Here is a 17,096-nt window from a genome sequence, read left to right as displayed (position 1 = left end):
TATGCTCTTGCTTTTGCTTACACAATTCCTTCTGCTTAGAATGTTCTGCCCACTTCACTAGCTCTATCCAAAGCTTCTGCATCCACCTCCTCCTTGAAGTCTTCCCAGATCTCTCTGGCCAACAGTGGACTCTGAACTCATGACATTTCTTTTGTGTCATATTCATTTAGCAATTGCTAGATTCCTTGTGTGCCTGCTCAGGTCCTACCTCTTACATGAAGTCTTTTCTGATTATCTCCCTTCATAAATCATCTCATATTTTCTTCTCTGTTCATGATTTGCATCCACCTGTTTAACATAAACTTCTTGTGTATCAGAGTCTTTCATTTTTATTTTTATATATTTAGTACTAAACACAATGCTTTATACATTACAGGTACTTAATGTTTGCTTAATCAACTTGATTGTGTGCTTCCAATGGCACTTCTTGTATTATTACATTATATTATTATATCTAGGTCCCTAGGATCAGCCTAGCTAAGCAGAGAGGCTTATCGATAGACTGGCTACTAGTTGACGAATTTGGCTAAGACGACCCTTAAAACAAAGAAAAGTACAAAATGGCTTTATGTTCATTTTATCCCCTCCATCGGTAACAGAAAAATGGTCAGTGGGTTTAAGAATCAGTTTTTAGATTCTCTATAAACATTAATATTGGTCCTCTAGTCTAAACAAAAGCATCTTATTCAATTACCAACTTGTTGATTTATTACTGGAGGAAGTGAATCATCAATACTGACATTTGCACTATAAATGAAAGCAGAGAAAATTACAACTAAATCGAAGAAAGGCTCACCAGTTTTTCTTGAAGAGGCAAATGAATATATTGGTGGAGTTGGTTATCTTGTTTGTCCAAAGGCAACAAGAAGCATCATTCTATGGAGCCCTTGTTCACTTCACATTCCAATGCTCATGATGAGCAAGCACAAAAAGACAAATGTGAAGATAACTGTAGTTTATTCATCAAAAGAATGAAGAAAGTTCAGTGTCAAGAGTTCTGTCACATCTGATAGGGATCAATTTCAGAAAATAAAGATGGACTCTGAAAGTGTTGTCAAAAGAAACAGAGTGTACAGTAAATAAATCATTAGATTTGAAGTAAAAAAAAAAAAAAAAGACTTGGGTTTAAATCCCAGCTCTTCCAGCTCTCCCATCACCTTTGTGATCTTGGACTACTGTCATTTCTCTGGACCTCATTTTTTTCATCTATAAAATTAGAGGGCTGATCTAAATCATTCATTTTTTAAAATTTCAAGGATCTACTATGTGCCAAAAACTGTCCTAGGCACTGAAAATACAACTCCTCACCAAAAAAAGAAAACAGCAATTGCTCTCAAGGAACTAACATTCAATTGGGGAAACAATATGCATAAATTTAAGTTAATGTTAATGTTTTTGATAGGGGAGGCACTAAAAATTAAAGGGATCTGGACAGGTTCTATATAGAAGATTGTACCCAAGCTAATCTTTGAAAGAAATATTCCAATAGGTAGAGGTGAGAACAGAATGCAAAGGCATAGATACAGGAAACAGAAAAACTCTAAAATCCTTTCTTGCTCAAAATCCATGATCCAATGATTTTTTGTTACAAAAGATAAATAGAAAATGTGACAACTGGGCAATCAAGAAACTCTAAATAAAATTAACATATTTTTATACTCCATGACTTAAACATAAAGGTAAGAATAGAGTAATATATTGAAAAATATGCTAGAAAATATGTCTGAGCATCAAGAAACAACATAGGTCAAAAGCTTGTAAATGAAGACAAAAGTTTCATACTCATCATTAATTCTTTTTTTCAAGAGGAGTTGGGATGTGCGAGATATGGCAAACTCTGAATAACCTCACAAAATATGACTTTGTTATAGCTTGAAATAACTGGTATTGATGTGGGAGTCATTTCACATATAGCTACTTATATACAGAAAAGCAAAAACAAAAACATCACATTAGAAGGGGAAAAAAGCAATCAAAGCAATTTCAACCTAAGCAATTTAAACCAGATATTGAAAAGGAAAATAGATAAAGGAACAGACATCAACACTGACTTATCATCACTTATGATGGACCGTTAATGTAAAGCAATCACCATAGAGAGGAAGCCAAAAAAAATATTGGAAACCAGATTAGCCAGCCAATACTTCATCTCTTTGACAAGCAGTGAGACATAGCAACCTAAAGAAATACCAATTTAAAATATAAACTTATTTGTGAAATCTTATACATAAGGATACAAGATAATTATGATATTAGAAACAATGTCACTTCATAAAATAGCTAGAAAAGGTCAAAGGAAAAAGAAGTTTATAGAAAGCTTGATGTGAGACCCCATTAATCCAGATCATCCAAAAACATTTAAATGTGAAATTCTAAAATAAAGATAAATCAAATAGATAAAAAAGTAGAAACAATCTGTAAAGTTGTCTATTTTTCCATCAATGATAGTGAAACTATTACATTTTAACTGTAACATCACAATCCCTGGTTTACTACATAAAGAAGTAGAAACAAAACTAAAAATAATTGGAAGCTCAGTTAGGCCAATTAGGCACAAAGAAAATACATTATGGAAACTCCACAAATTTAAAGGTACTGAAGGACGAGTTATTAAAATATCTGAAAAAGAAGAATAAAACAAATTGTTAGGAAAAGCTACAAGTATTATGATTACCCCCCAAAAGTAATTACCCATACCTATTTCCTTATCTCTGTAAAACCTCTATAAAAGTAACTTAAACATGTATCGAGGGGCTTTTATTGTTCATTCATTTCAGTTCTAACTCTTCATGACCCCACTAGTTTGTCATTCTCCACATTATTTTATAGATAAGGAAAGTAGACCAAACTGGGTTAAGTGACTTGCCCAGGGTTACACAGCTCTTTAGTGTCTGAGGCCAACTTGAACTCAGTAAAAGGAATCTTTCTGACTATAGGCCCATCTTTGATGAAAATATGAGAAGGAAACAGGCAGTCTTTTACTAATAGTGTTCTATAGTACATCATATCTTTATTCAATTGACTGACAATAAACAACACCTTGTTGTTTGTTAATTATAAAAAAGCATTTGTCCAATAGAGCAAAATGCTTCCTTAAAGATTCTCCTCCAAGTTGTCTCCTATGCATGTGTTAAGATCATACAAAATTCATTGACAAAATAAAGGTAACTTTTTTGAGGATCCTCTGATGGCCATAGCAAGCAAAAAATAAAATAGATAAACATAATAAGCACACCAAAAGTGTTTGCCATAGGTATGGGGGATTTAAAATTCAGGCTTCAAATGGAAGAATAATTTCATAAAAATGGTTTTGTTTGTATAGAACGTTATACTGATTACATCAAAAATTTTGCAGTCTCCAAAATGAGATCTATTATCACTCAGAAGCATTTAGCCTAAAACAATCTCCATTATTCTACCAAGTAGCTGAAGAATACTATCAAAAAAGACTTCTAAATTTAGTTGAATGGGCAACCCATAGCTCTTACCTTTCAGTATAGCTGCACTAGATATGTACTGCATTTGAACAATGAACTAGTCCCCGAATTTAACAGGAAGATTAGAGTAGATTACACTGCATTTGGGGAATTGTGCAGTGTTTTCAACAATGTCAATTTTTAACTTGAAACAAATTCCCATTCTTCTAATATAATTATCCTTACAGTATTATCATATGACTGGAATCATGGAATAGCTCAGTCTCTGAGCAATAAAAAATGTCTATAACTCAATAGAAAGGAATACAGTAGGAATAAACATTTGCAGCATTTTATCCACAAAGATACCATCAACAAGATGTATAACTAGAAAAGGAGATGATTCAATTAATAAAATAATAAGCATTTATTAAGTGCCTGCTATGTGCCAGAGAATGTTTTAAGCAATAGATTGTACACAGCACTGACACCCACATATTTTTCTTTTTTCCTTTAATATTTTATTTTTCTCCAAGTTACATATAAAAAAATTTTAACATTTGTTTTTAAAACTTTTGAATTCCAGATTCTCTCCTTTCCTCCTTCTCTACCTTCTCTTATTGAGAAGGCAAGCAATTATAATATAGGGTCCATATACTTTAAAGAGATCTAGGAGAAGGTCCCTAACTTGTTGAGGGGAGGAATTACAGGAGTATATGGACAAGGATTGCTAAAGAAAGGCAGCTATGGATGAGCTTTGTTCCATACCAGTGGAGGGTAAATTGGGGATCCATGAAAGTAAGAAGCATTGTTATTCAACTCTGTGTAGCACCATACTAGCACTTAATATTTTTTAGTTGATTTAACTCTACAAGTATATTTCAATATATCAACATACTTTCCATTTAAATTTCAGAATGAAGGTAGTTTAATTAAAAGTTTAGTTGAAGCAATACAAAACATAAAAAACAATCTAGTTTTGGTGCTATTGAGACCAATTTGTATCAATCATTTAACTTTTTGTGGGATTCAGTTTGAGTCCAGCTGAGCCTACCATTTTACTCCCTTCTGTGCCTCAGTTGGTTTTATGCATTATTTCTAAAATGACAATGACATTATTTACATCCTAAAAACATTATTGGTATGAGTTGGATAATACAAAATGGCTAATGATATCTTCTTTGAAAAAACAGGTGCATTATCACTTCATTTTTCCTTTTCAATCTTGTTAAATGGAAATGAAACTAAAACTCTGTTTAAAATAAACCCAATGCAAACTTGTATGAAGTGTTTTCAAAATCACCAGCTAAGAACTACAAGATCTATATAGTTTAGCTTATATGTGTATAAGCAAGAACTATAGAATTAATTTACAATATGTTTATGTATAGCCTATAATATGCCATTGTTCTTCATCTTGTCTGTGTATCGCATCACAAATTGCAGATAGTTAAGAGTTTCTGTTCTGTACATTTGAAAGCATAATACCCTAGTGTGAGTATAATTCCGAATGGAGGCTAAAATTAAACAAAGTCCATATGAGAAGCTGGCTCCAATATACAATCTCAATGCTATTTCAAGCCCCCATTGTCATGGCAGGGTCCTGGACCAGGATTAACCATTTATCTTCTTTTGTTAAGATCAAATTACTTTCCTATCACCACCAGATCAGCATCATTCACCCAGCATTCAGTATTCAATAAATATTAAGCACCTACTATGTGCATCACATTAGAGAAGATGCAAAGATAAATAAAGCCTCCAAAGCAGAGTTTTCATATCTCCCCACCAGCTAGCAGGGGTAAGTGTGGGGGGCCCACTGGTGTGCCAGGAGAGTAAGAAGTGGGGATAAACCAGCAAGCATGAGAGTGGACAGCAGGTGGCAGTAGAGTGACTGTGCCCTAAAAGGACAGCACCTGTGGTGACCACCTCCTTGACTGTATTATTGCAGGGCATGGCTGACCCTGGTCCACTTCATTAAATCTAGGTGTTCAGCTATATAAAGTCTTCATCCACATGTTTATGAATGGTTCTACATAACTGCAACTGAATCAGAGAAGAACCAAAATACTTGGTCTATCCAATACCCAGGGGACTTTCTTTACAAAAGAACAATGGAATGAGAAGGGTTTTTAGTAAATGGCCAATGTGCTAACTAGCCTGCGTCTTTTCATCTTCCCTTGTAACTGGGAAGAGGGAGGGGAAAGCATTTAAAGTCAGGACACCTGATTTTACTCCTGACTTACTGTGTGATATTGGGCAATTTACTTAACTGCTAAATGTCTCACTTCCTCAAAAGGTGTTGGGAGGATTCACAGCAGCTAGACTCTATTCTCTCTACCCACTGTAAAGCTCGGGAGAGTCCTATATCCCCTCTCATGTGTAGTGAAAATAAATTCTTCGCCCCCTCCCCCTTTTAAAAAAATTCTTACATTTTGTCTAAGTATAGAGTTGCATTTGGGGGGGACATTCTGACCATCAGCTGGCAAAATGCTAAAGTCTTTGCTATTGGGAAAAAAGAATAATTGCAATTAACTTCAAGGTGAGAGCTATTCTGTAGCACTTATAACTATGAGGTTGTGCAGCCTCATAGCCATGGTTGAGGCTGATCCTACATCTATTAGATGTAGTCATACGGATTACTATAGTCCTAGTCCTTCTGTAGTTCTATATATCAAAAGTTAACTAGTCCTAGCATTTAAGGAGATGACAACAATAGGCTGGTATGAATCCTTATTTGGTATTTTCTGTGGCATGCTAAAAATCTAATTTCCTAAAAATATATCACCTCTTCCCTGACACACTCTATCCTTGCCCAGCAGCCTGCTTCATATTTTCAACATTACAATCCTTATTTTGGATTAAGGCATTATTTCCAGAAGGCTGCTATAATAATTTGTATATTATTAGGCAGTCAGATAGCACAATAGAGTCCTGGGCTTGAAGTCAAGAGAATCCGAGTTCAAATCCAGTCTCTGACACTTCTTAAAAGACCTTAATCTCTGGCAGCTAGATGGTGCAGTGGATAGAGCACCAGCCCTGAATTCAGGAAGATCTGAGTTCAAATCTGACTTCAGACACTTAACACTTCCTAGCTGTGTGATCCTGGGCAAGTCACTTAACCCTGATTGCTTCAGCCAAAAGAAAAATCACTTAATCTCTGTCTGCCTCTGTGTTCTCAATTGCAAAATTGTTTATCTGATTTTTTAATTATAAAATGGGGATCGCAATAACACCTACCTCCCAGGGTTGTTGTGAGGATCAGATGAGATAATATTTGTGAAACACTTAGCATGATTCTTGGCACATAGAAAGTGCTATATAAAAGCTTGTTCAACTTCCTCTTTTTACAAATGAAGAAACTGGCTTCTAGTGAGGTTGAATGACAAAGTCACAGAAGTAGTAAAGTGACACTCAAGCTGAGTCCTAGCAGGAGGCATAATCTTGACAGAAAAGCCTAGAAAGGCTCTATAACCTAAGACAGGTATAACCAGCTCATGACTCCACATTAAGGATCCCAAGAGGCTCAATGCTAATTGATTTATTGATTGGGGGACCTGAGGCTGAGTGCCTAAAATGTAGGGTCAGTGAAAGGTACAAATGAAATGAAGGATGGAGAACAGTAAATAATGAAGATCTGCCTTTCCCATTTCACAATTTTGTCATATACAGCCTAGAATGATGGACTGCAGGAACATCCCATACCACAGCTCCTCTTCATCTAGTCATATGGCAGTACTAGGAGCTCATGTTCCCAGGAGCCACTGAGGAAACAAAAAAGTACTAAGTATTTTCATATGCCTCTTTTTCATTCCTGGGATGGAGATGTTAGGAGTGATTAGTAGGAAAAGTCCTACAATAGATGCTAAATGTTATCATTATGACATAGTTAAAAATAAATCTCAGATTTATCTTGAACTATTTATAATTACATTCATGAAGGCTATCCCTCATGACTTCCTCAACTATACCCACTATAATGCTTCCCTTCCCTCAAGGAAAGGCTCAAGTATGACTTCCTCTAATTTGATTCAATTTGACAATCACTTAGTAAGCTTCTATATGTGTAAGATGCTATTCGAGGAGCTGAAGGTACAAAGACAAAAATGAAACAGCCTCTGCTCTCTGTGAAATCCTTCCTTGGTTCTACTGGCAGAAAGTGGATAACATTTTTTTCAAATCTCACAGAATTACCAAGAGTTGGAAAGCCATCTTGTCCAACTCCTGTCTGAAAAAGAATTCCTTCAGCCATCCCCATTGACAAGCAGATCCCACTGTTTGAAGACCTCTAATGGGACAGAATCCAAAGCTCCTAAGTAATTTATTCTGTAATTTTTATTTCAGTGCTGATTCTTCATGAGTCCATTTGGAGTTTTCTTGGTAAAGATACAGGGGGAGCTTGCCATTTTCCTCTTCAGTTCTCTTTATAGATGAGGAAAACTGAGACAAATGGAGTTAAGTGACTTATAGTGTCTAAGGCTAGATTTGAACTCAGGAAAATGTATCTTTCTGACTCCATGTCCAGTGTTCTATATACTATGTCATTTTGCTGCTCTAAGGCAGCCCCTTTTACCTACTTTTATATAGCTGTTATGGTAAGGGAGCTTTTCTTTTCATTAAATTAGTCCTGACTCATTATTCCTATTTCCACTCACTGCCTCCAATCCTTTCATCTAGAACTACACAAAACAAATCCAATCATGTATATGTTCTTTATATTTGTGACGATTGTCCTATCTCTCTGAAGTCTTCTTGTTTTCCAACTTAAACACCTTCAATTTTTTCAACTACATAATGCTCTTGAAGACAACCTCTTTTCTAAAATTGCAAACCTGGACACTAGACTCCAAATGTGGGCTAACCATGGCCAAGTAGAGTGATTTATTCTCATTTCCATTGCTCTGAAGGCTGTACTTTTCAAGCCAGCCTAAGATCAAATCTCTAATTTTGTGGCCCTTATTATACTGTTGATTCATATTGAGCTTGTGGTCTTTTAAAACCCCCAGATTTTTTTCTGATAAAGTCTAGCTAATCACAGTAAACCCCATCTTATACATCCTTTAGTCCTTTAACTCTCTAGCTTTTTATACATACATACATATATGTGTGTGTGTGTGTGTGTGTGTGTGTGTATACACACACACACACACACACACACACACACACACACACCAAATCCCCTTAGTAAAGCATAGGTCTTTTAGGACTGAAACTATTTTTCATCCTAAGCATCCTAAGGTTCCAAACATGCATTTTTCAGTCATGTTTAACTCTTCATGACTTCATTCGGGATTTTCTTGGCAGAAGTACAAAAGTAATTTGAAATTTCCTTCTTCAATTCATTTTACAGTGAAGAAACTGAAGCAAACAAATTAAGTGATTTGCCCAGGATCACATAGCTAGTAAATTTAAATGCAGGTTTTCCTGACTCCAGACCTGGTACTCTACCCACTGTGTTATTTGCCAGCTCAGATATTTAATATTTATAAAAATAAATTCTAATCCATGTGCTTAAAAAGTATCTATCATATGTGTAGCACTATGCAAAGACTCAAAGATTACCTGCTCCAGAATCCATCCATGTTAGTCAGCTGTGACAGTTCCTTACATGCTCTGATTAAAGCTTTAGTGAATGAATGAGTGAGTGAATAAATGAACCAATTTGGCATGTCCTATATAGCCTCAGGAAGATGAACAGTTAGGAGAGTATTTCTCATTTGTCCCATTTAGGTTTCTTCTCCAGTCTTCAAAAATCTAGGCTCCTGGGGCTGTGTTTGTGGGTCACCCAAATAAATCTTGTGCTCTTGGCATTTTGTCTACCGTTGGATGCACAGTCCACTCCATACTTTAGAGGAACTGAAGCAGACCAATAGGAAGGATATGGCAAGTGATTGATTTTAAGTAGTTTAAATAGTTTTATGATTGATTAGTCGAAAACTTATTATATGAGTCATGATAATTTTTTACGAAGCATCAGCTATCACTACTCAGCTAGATGGCACTGTGGATGGAGTACTAAATATGAAGTTAAGAAGACCTTGGTTGAAATTCTGCCTCATAAACTAGCTGTGTGATCCTGAGCAAGTCACTTCTCTCTGTACTTCAGTTTCCTTATATGTAAAAATGTAGATAAGATTACCGATTGCCAAAGTTGTTGTAAAGATCAGATGAGTTAATACATGTAAAGTGCTTTGTAAATCTTAAATAAGAATATAAATGCTACCTATTACTATCATGCATGTGAACTCAAAAAAAGTGAGACATTATAATGAAGGCATAAATTGACTCTTCCCCTTGATGGAGCCTTCATTTTCAGGCAGTTTCCTACGCAGCCTCTTTGGAAACTATATAGACACAAGGAGTCTTCAAAAGTTCTCCTCAATGAATATTGTTTAACATATTGTTTTTATTATACATGACATGTCCAAGTTGTCTCCAATTTTGTAACAATTTTTAACTGAAATTTAAGTAGGAAAAGGTAGTTTCTAGAAAGTCAAATAGAAAGGCCTAACATTATTCTGACATGGGGTCATGAACACTAAATTCTAGTTTAATGAAAGAACTGTAAACTTGGATTTAGGACAACAAGGGTTTGCGTCCCAGCTGGGAAACTGCCTGCCCAACTGAGCCACCCAAGCAAGAAATATAATCTCTCAGAATTTTAGACAGTGATCTCCTTGAGATTAGGAACTGTCTTTAACATTTCTTTATTTCCTCACAACTTAGCACAGTGCCTGGCATGTTGTTATTATACAGTTATATCTGTCTCTTCACCCTGTGAACCATATTATGCCAATACTATGCCTGGGATTTTCTTTGGCAAAGATATTGGAGTGATTTGTGACTTCTTTCTCCCGTGGATTAAAGCAAACTTAGGTGAAGTCATTTGCCCAGAGTCACACAACTAGTATCTGATCAGGGTCACTTGAAATCGGGTCTTTCTGACTCCAGGCCCAGGAGATCCAAATCACCTAGCTTCCTGGCATACAGTAAATGCTAAATAACTGTTTGATGACTAAATCAGTTTATTCATAGATACTGACCCAAAGCTCCATCACAAGTCTCTACAGAAGCAAAATTGTGAAAATGTAAACTTGTTCATAACTGCACTAAGACTTTTGGGACACCCTGACCTTTTTGTACCACCTACCTCGGAGAAAATACTTTGTAATCCTCAAAGCATTAAACAATTCTGAATTATTAATACATGTGTGCAGTGCATAGGAAACTGGGCCTGAAGTCAGGAAGAATGGCATTCAGATATGGCTTCAGACATTTACTAGATATGGGACTCTGGGCAAATAAAACTCTGTTTCAGTTTCTTAAACAATAAAATAGGGTTAATAATAGCACCTATGTCCCAGGGTTGTTGGAAGGAATCAAATGAGATATTTGCTAAGTGCTTTGCAAATAAATGTGATGATGGTAATGATGATTTCTTGCTGGTAACAAAATGATCAAACCAAGAATTTTAATATCCCTTTGTGTCAGTTAATTTGACATACAAATCTACTTATCTATGGTGTCCTAAGAATTAAATGAGATCATATTTGCAAAGCATTTAGAAAGTCCTTAGACCATAGTAGGTGCTTAATAAATTAGACTTTCTTTCCTTATTACACAGAGCCAAATCCTGACACAAATTCTGTTCTTGCCAGTATATTGTAAGCAGCTCAATTGATCAGAAATTTTTAAAAATCCTTATAGAAAATTAAACACTTAGGTTTTTTTTCCCCCAGAGCATCAGAAATGGAAGGAACTTCAGTGAAGGTTTAGTCCAATGCCCTTTTATTTAATTTCACAGGGGGAAAAAGACTTGTAAAATAACTCCTACAAGACCAATTTTCCCAGAAAACCACAGTTATACAGCAATAGCATTCAGAAAGTCAGAATGTTCATTAGAATATAAAATTCTCACACACACACAAAAAAAGATTACCACTCTTTCCCAATCTAGACAAAGAGAAATGTCTATGAATAATACAATCACATTTCACAAAGGGGCTCTATTTACTTAAAGCATCAAAAAAAAAAAAAATGAGCACCAAAAAAAAAAAAGTTCTCAACTGGACCCCGTGAGTTAACTCTCTGAAACCAGAAATCATTGTTTTATCACTTTGCATTAACATAGAGTATAAAATCATTTAAAGAAATGGAACCATAGAATTCAAGCAAGTTTTGTCAATTACATAATGAAACATCCTTCATTGTGTCACTCTATATTCATTATCTCATATACTGGTTTAAAAAAAACTCCTTAAAGAAGGGACTAGCCTTTCACTTGGTTTCAAACAGAACACTTTAGAAACATACATGAATCCTGCAATACACAAACACAATTTTAGGAACTAACAAAACACCTTATAAACCCAAATATAACAGATAGGTTTATGCTCTTAGGCAACCTTTTGAACATATTCGGGAGGAGCATCCTTGTACTCACTGGCATTAAAAAAAGCAGACGGATTCTCTGCTAAGAACTTTAAGAAATCGTGCAGATAGCTGAACAACGAAGCCAGACTCCTCTCATCAAAAGGCGAGCGTGCCAGTATTGCTCCAATTGGAACAAACAATCTCAGTAGATGCGGAGCTCCGTAGAGTTGAGACATGGGGACACCAGGATGAGCGGCCACAATCTCAGCATACTGCGGCCTCTCGAACTCGTAGAGGAGCTGGGTGCCCAACAGGACGTTGAAGTGGGCCCGGATCCCATTTACCATTTCCTCCGCGGCGTACTCCGTGTTATCCCCCTTGCCACGTGCTTTCTTGTAGGCGACATACTCCTCCAGGATGGAGTCCACGTTCTTGTTGGCCGGAAGAGCGAACAGCTGTCTTTTCTGGGAGATCAGGTCCCAGTCCTGCACCAGCAGCGGCTTCAGCTCCTCGGGGATCTGGACTCTGGCCTCGGCATGGGTGGAGGACGCCCCTTCGTCTCTGGACGATGGGTGGCCTCGGGTCCTTCTTCTCTGGAGAGGCTGGGGGGCCCCCCTGGCCGGGCTGGTGCCGGCACCGCCGCTGCTCCCCTTCCCCGTGCCCGTTTTCTGCTTGCTTTTTCTGGTTTGGCGCCCCGGGACCTCCCAGGTGGCCGTGGCCGAGGAGGTGGAGGGCGTGATGCGAATGTTCTGGAAGAGCGTCTCCACGTTCTGCTGCTGCTGCTGCAGGGAGGCCGCGGCGCCGACCCGGCGGCCCTGGGCAGCCCCTCGCGCCCGCTGCTCCTGGTTGGCCCTCTGAAGGTCGCGCTGCTTCTGCAGGTTGGCCTCCGAGTGCCTGAGGATGCGGCTCTCAGGGACCCACTCGTCCCAGTTCTTGTTCCAGCCGCTGTAGTGGATCAGGTAGCGCACCTGCTTGTCCTCCGGGACCACCTGCAGGCACTTGGCCTCGTAGAGAAGCGGCCCGTGGAAGCACAGCACTCGCTCACCCTCCTGGAACGCAGGCTTAGGGGGTTGCTTGGGCGCCATGATGGAGCCTTGGTGGTCTCAAGCCTCTTAGGACACTCAGGGGCAGGCAGTGGCCCTCGGGGCTGCGGCTGCTGGCACAGTCCTAGGGAGTAAGAAGTTATTACTCCTACTTTCCTACAAGAATCTTAGGAAACTATATAGTAATTTCTTTTGCACCTATCCAGTTCTATTCTGCCTGTTGGTTTAAAAAACAAAACAAAACAAAACAAACATTAAAAACGGCTGGCTTTTATGCTCCCAGAAGATCAGAACATCCCAGACCTAAAGCTGGAAGGGACCTTAAAGAGCAGCTAATCTACTTTACAGATGAGAAAACTAAGGGCCAGCCCCCTATGACCTTATTCAAGGTAATAGAGCTAGTAAATAGCAACTGAGATATCTTCTCTAACTTCAAATCCAACATTCCTTTAACTTAACGATGCTAACTTTGGACAAGTAACAGCCAGGATTTCGCTACTTATTAAAAAAAAAATTATATCATTGTAATTTTTTCCCTCTGTTTTTTTCAGGTTTCATTTTTCGACCCTGAACAGCCACAATTTGGCACTGTTTGTTTGGTTTTTTTTCAAAGTCAGCAATCTGTACTCTAGGGATTTGGGTCTTTTATTAATAGGAGTTGTTGACTGGCACTGATGTAGCAATTTTTAAACTCTTTGTTTCAATTTCTCTAAAATAAAAAGAGACATGATACAAAACTTTACAACTAAACAGAAGATTAAATACAATGTATGTGGGAAAAGGAAACAGGGGAAGAAATTCTCACACCAAGGAGATCCCAGATCCAGCTAGCTAAATATCTAAGTTACATAAATTCTGCTTTCGCTATCCTAGAAATTGACTTTCTCTTGCAAAGACCTTCACCTGAGAAGCCCTAATCTCACCAAAAGAACTGAATGCTTGTTCTGGCTCTGCTACTAATGAGCTACATGGCCTTGGACAAACCATTTCTCAGAACTCAGTTTCTTTATTTGTGGAATGATAGTATTGGACTAAATGATTCTCCCAGGTCTAATTGTCTATGAGTGTTACCATCAGGTTTTTACTCTTTTTTTCCCAATGAAATTCAACATTTATCCAGTGCCTGCTATACTTAAGGTATTTGGAACACAAAGTTTTATTTTAAAAATGATCGTCCCTATCCTCCAGAATCCTGTAGTCAAATAGTAAAGAAAAAGTGTATTCCCAAAGGAATATGATACATGTAGACTATGAAAGGAGCAAAAAAGATATCTAGAGCAAGTGCTTTAAGAAAATTTAAAGGGAGAGATTGTTTTTAGCTGAAGGGATCAAACAAGTTTTTCAGAGGTGAGGGGTCCTTTGTTGAACCTGGAATGGAGAGAAAATTTAACTGGGAAAGATGAAGAGAGAGCAGGTATTCTGGGTATAGAGGTATGGCTACTGAATACAAATCAAGTTGAGACAACAAGCTTTTATTAAGCACTTACTGTATGTGCTTCAGGTCCCATGCTAAGGAATTGGGGATACAGAATAAGACAAAAATAGTCTCTGTCCTCAAGGAGTTTATATCTAAATGGGAAGATGGCATAGAAACAACTATATACAATCAAGATATAGATAGGGGAAACTGGAAGTAACTCAGAGGGAAGATATTAACATTAAAGGGGAGCAGAAAGTGGGATTTTAGCTGATACTTGAAAGTCAGAGAAGCCAGGAATCAGAGATGAGAAATTTGTGTATTATAGGAGTGGGAAACAGTCACTGAAAATGTATAGAGTTGGAAGATAGGTAATTTATGCAAGGAACAATAAGGAGGCCAATGTTACTAGACTATGACATAAGTGGGGAAAGGAAGGGAAAGATGAAAGAAAAAAAATAGGTAGAAAGAAGGAAGATAGGACGCAAGGGAGAGAAGAAGGGAAGAAAGAGGGAAGGGAGGAAGGAAAAGAGGAAGTAGAGGAGGAAGGGAAGGAGGGAAGAAGGAAAGGAGGGAGGAAAGAAGAAAGAAAGGAAAAAAGGAAGGAAGGAAGGAAGGGAGAGAGGAAGAAAAAGGAGAGGATGGAAGAAGGGAGGGATAAAGGAAACAAGTATTAATCAAATACCTACTATGTGCTAAGAACTGTGCTAAACACAACAACCCTGGGAGATAAGTATTCTTCGTCCCTAGTTTACAAATAAGGAAGTGAGGCAGACAGAGTTGAAGGGACTGACATGCCAGATTAGAACTCAGAAGATTGGAAAGATAGGAAGATAGGTTTGTGAAGAAGTCTGAGAACTGAACAGAGCATTTTATATTTGATTCTGGGGGAGATAGGAAGCTACTGGAGTTTATTGAAAAGACTGGTAACATGGTCAGTCCCGCTTTTTAGACAGATTATTTAATTGATGAGTGAAGGATAACCAGAATGAAGAGAAACTTGAGAAGTGAGCTGAATGAGTAAGATGCCACAATGGTCCAGGTGTGAGATGATGAAGTTCAACATAAGGTTGGGAAAATGGCCAAGAAAGAAAATGGCATAGCTGGTAATCCAATTTAGCTGTAACATAGACTTCATAGAGAGAAATTGTATGAAATAAGATTGAAAGATTAAGCTGGAGCATAATTGTGGAAGACTTTAAATACCAGGCACTTTATATTTTCTGTGCTATAAGCAATAAGAAGAATCTTGTTTTTGAATAAGGAAGTGAAATGGTTAGAACTATTTTACTTCCAGGCTGGTCCACTTGGTGGCTTTCCAACAAGCAATATTTCTTGTTTGGCTTCAAGCATACTTCTTTAGTTTCAGGTAGAAATTGTCTTCTCTCTACTTTCCCAATTCCTCATTTAAAAGTCCCCTTGGGTTTTGCCAATATTCTCTTTTATCAAATCGAGACTTTTTTATCCCTAGATTTTTTATTTCCTCAGACAAATTCACACAAGTTAAAGAAAGACCTTCTCTAAGTGACTTTGTTTTTGTAACTATCCCAATTTCCATCTCTGGACACTTACTTTCTTTGTATATTAAAATGGGCTTATCAGCTCAGCAGAGGAGAAGTCAGAAAGGTGTGGGGTGTCTGGATGGGTACATGTATTTATATTAGAATATGGCATGATCTAGATGCATTCCAAGCTTCCTTTCACCTCTAAAACCTTATGGTCTATGAGCATAACAAGGAGACCTGAAGGTCACTTATGGAGTCAGATTTAGGCTCCATATATTGGGAGGGAGTTAGATAATTCAGTGGATAGATTGGTGGATCAGAGAATCAGGAAGATCTGAGTCTGAATTCTGCCTTAGATAATTGCTAATTGTAAAACCTCAGTAAATCACTTAATCGCCCTAGATCTCAGTATCCTCAACTGTAAAATGGGGGTCATAATACCATCTCCCTCACAAGGTTGTTGTGAGGATCAAATAAGATTACATGTGTAACACTTTGTAAATGTTATGTACTATGTAAGTATAATCATTATTATTAATAATAATCAAAGAAACTTCCAAATAATGAGAGTTGCCTAACAATGTAATGGGCAACCTTCGGAGGTACTGCCTCCAAACCATAACTAGGTATTTTACGCAGTTTGGATGACCATCTGTCAGGGCCCTTTAAATGGGATTGCTTCCTCTGAGTAAAAGATCATCTCTGAGTTCACTCCTAACACAAGGATTATACGATTTTATGAGAAAGAGAAAATGAGAGAGGGAACACATAGTTACTCAAATTGTCAAGGGTCTATCTCTAAAATGAAATACAAAACCAAAAACTTTGAGTTAAAAAAAAGTCAATCCAGTACTTTTTGGGGGAGGTGTCAGTTCACTTGGTTTGTTTTATAACTATTCTAACTAAATATACAAATATATTTAGTATTTTTCTAAATTGCTGAAGAAATCATCTCAACCAAAAAGTCCAGTTAATGGCTGCTTATAGACATGAACTAGGTGGTCTAAGTACTTGACTATAGTTTTAAGACTACTTCTCCACTACTATATCTGGAAACCTAGTATCTTTATGGAAACTTCTAGGGTTAGCAGCAAGAGAAAAGAAAGTATTCTTTACTTCAAAGAGATTTTGAGTTTTTGTTTTCTTAACAGACATATATCTATTTCAATGCTTGGCTGTTTTGTGCCATAAAGTTCTGTTTTCCTACAATCAAATGCTTGGAGACTCTGTTCTTAAAATGAAAGAACTAAGTGGTAGTAATAGAATTTCATTATGCTATTGTCAGTCAACAAATGCTGCTGACAATGTGCCAAGTACTGTTCTAAGTTCTAGAAATATAGAT

The 17,096-nt window shown here is 37.3% G+C and overlaps 1 protein-coding gene across 1 annotated transcript in view; it reads right to left on the bottom strand.

Annotated features, from left to right (window-relative positions):
• Window positions 1–11,187: 11,187 nt before the first annotated feature.
• LOC127564360 (mortality factor 4-like protein 1) overlaps window positions 11,188–17,096 on the bottom strand; it is a 29,093-nt gene continuing 23,184 nt past the window's right edge. Inside the window, exon 2 of the mRNA XM_052000841.1 lies at window positions 11,188–12,956. Within this exon, the coding sequence (XP_051856801.1) occupies window positions 11,813–12,874 (1,062 nt within the window). The 5' untranslated portion in view covers window positions 12,875–12,956 and the 3' untranslated portion in view covers window positions 11,188–11,812. The remainder of the gene's footprint in view (window positions 12,957–17,096) is intronic.

Source organism: Antechinus flavipes, chromosome 5 (genome assembly GCF_016432865.1).
Source record: "Antechinus flavipes isolate AdamAnt ecotype Samford, QLD, Australia chromosome 5, AdamAnt_v2, whole genome shotgun sequence".
NCBI lineage: Eukaryota > Metazoa > Chordata > Mammalia > Dasyuromorphia > Dasyuridae > Antechinus > Antechinus flavipes.
The sequence above is the reverse complement of the archived record's forward strand: the minus strand, read 5'-3'. Positions and strand labels throughout refer to the sequence as shown.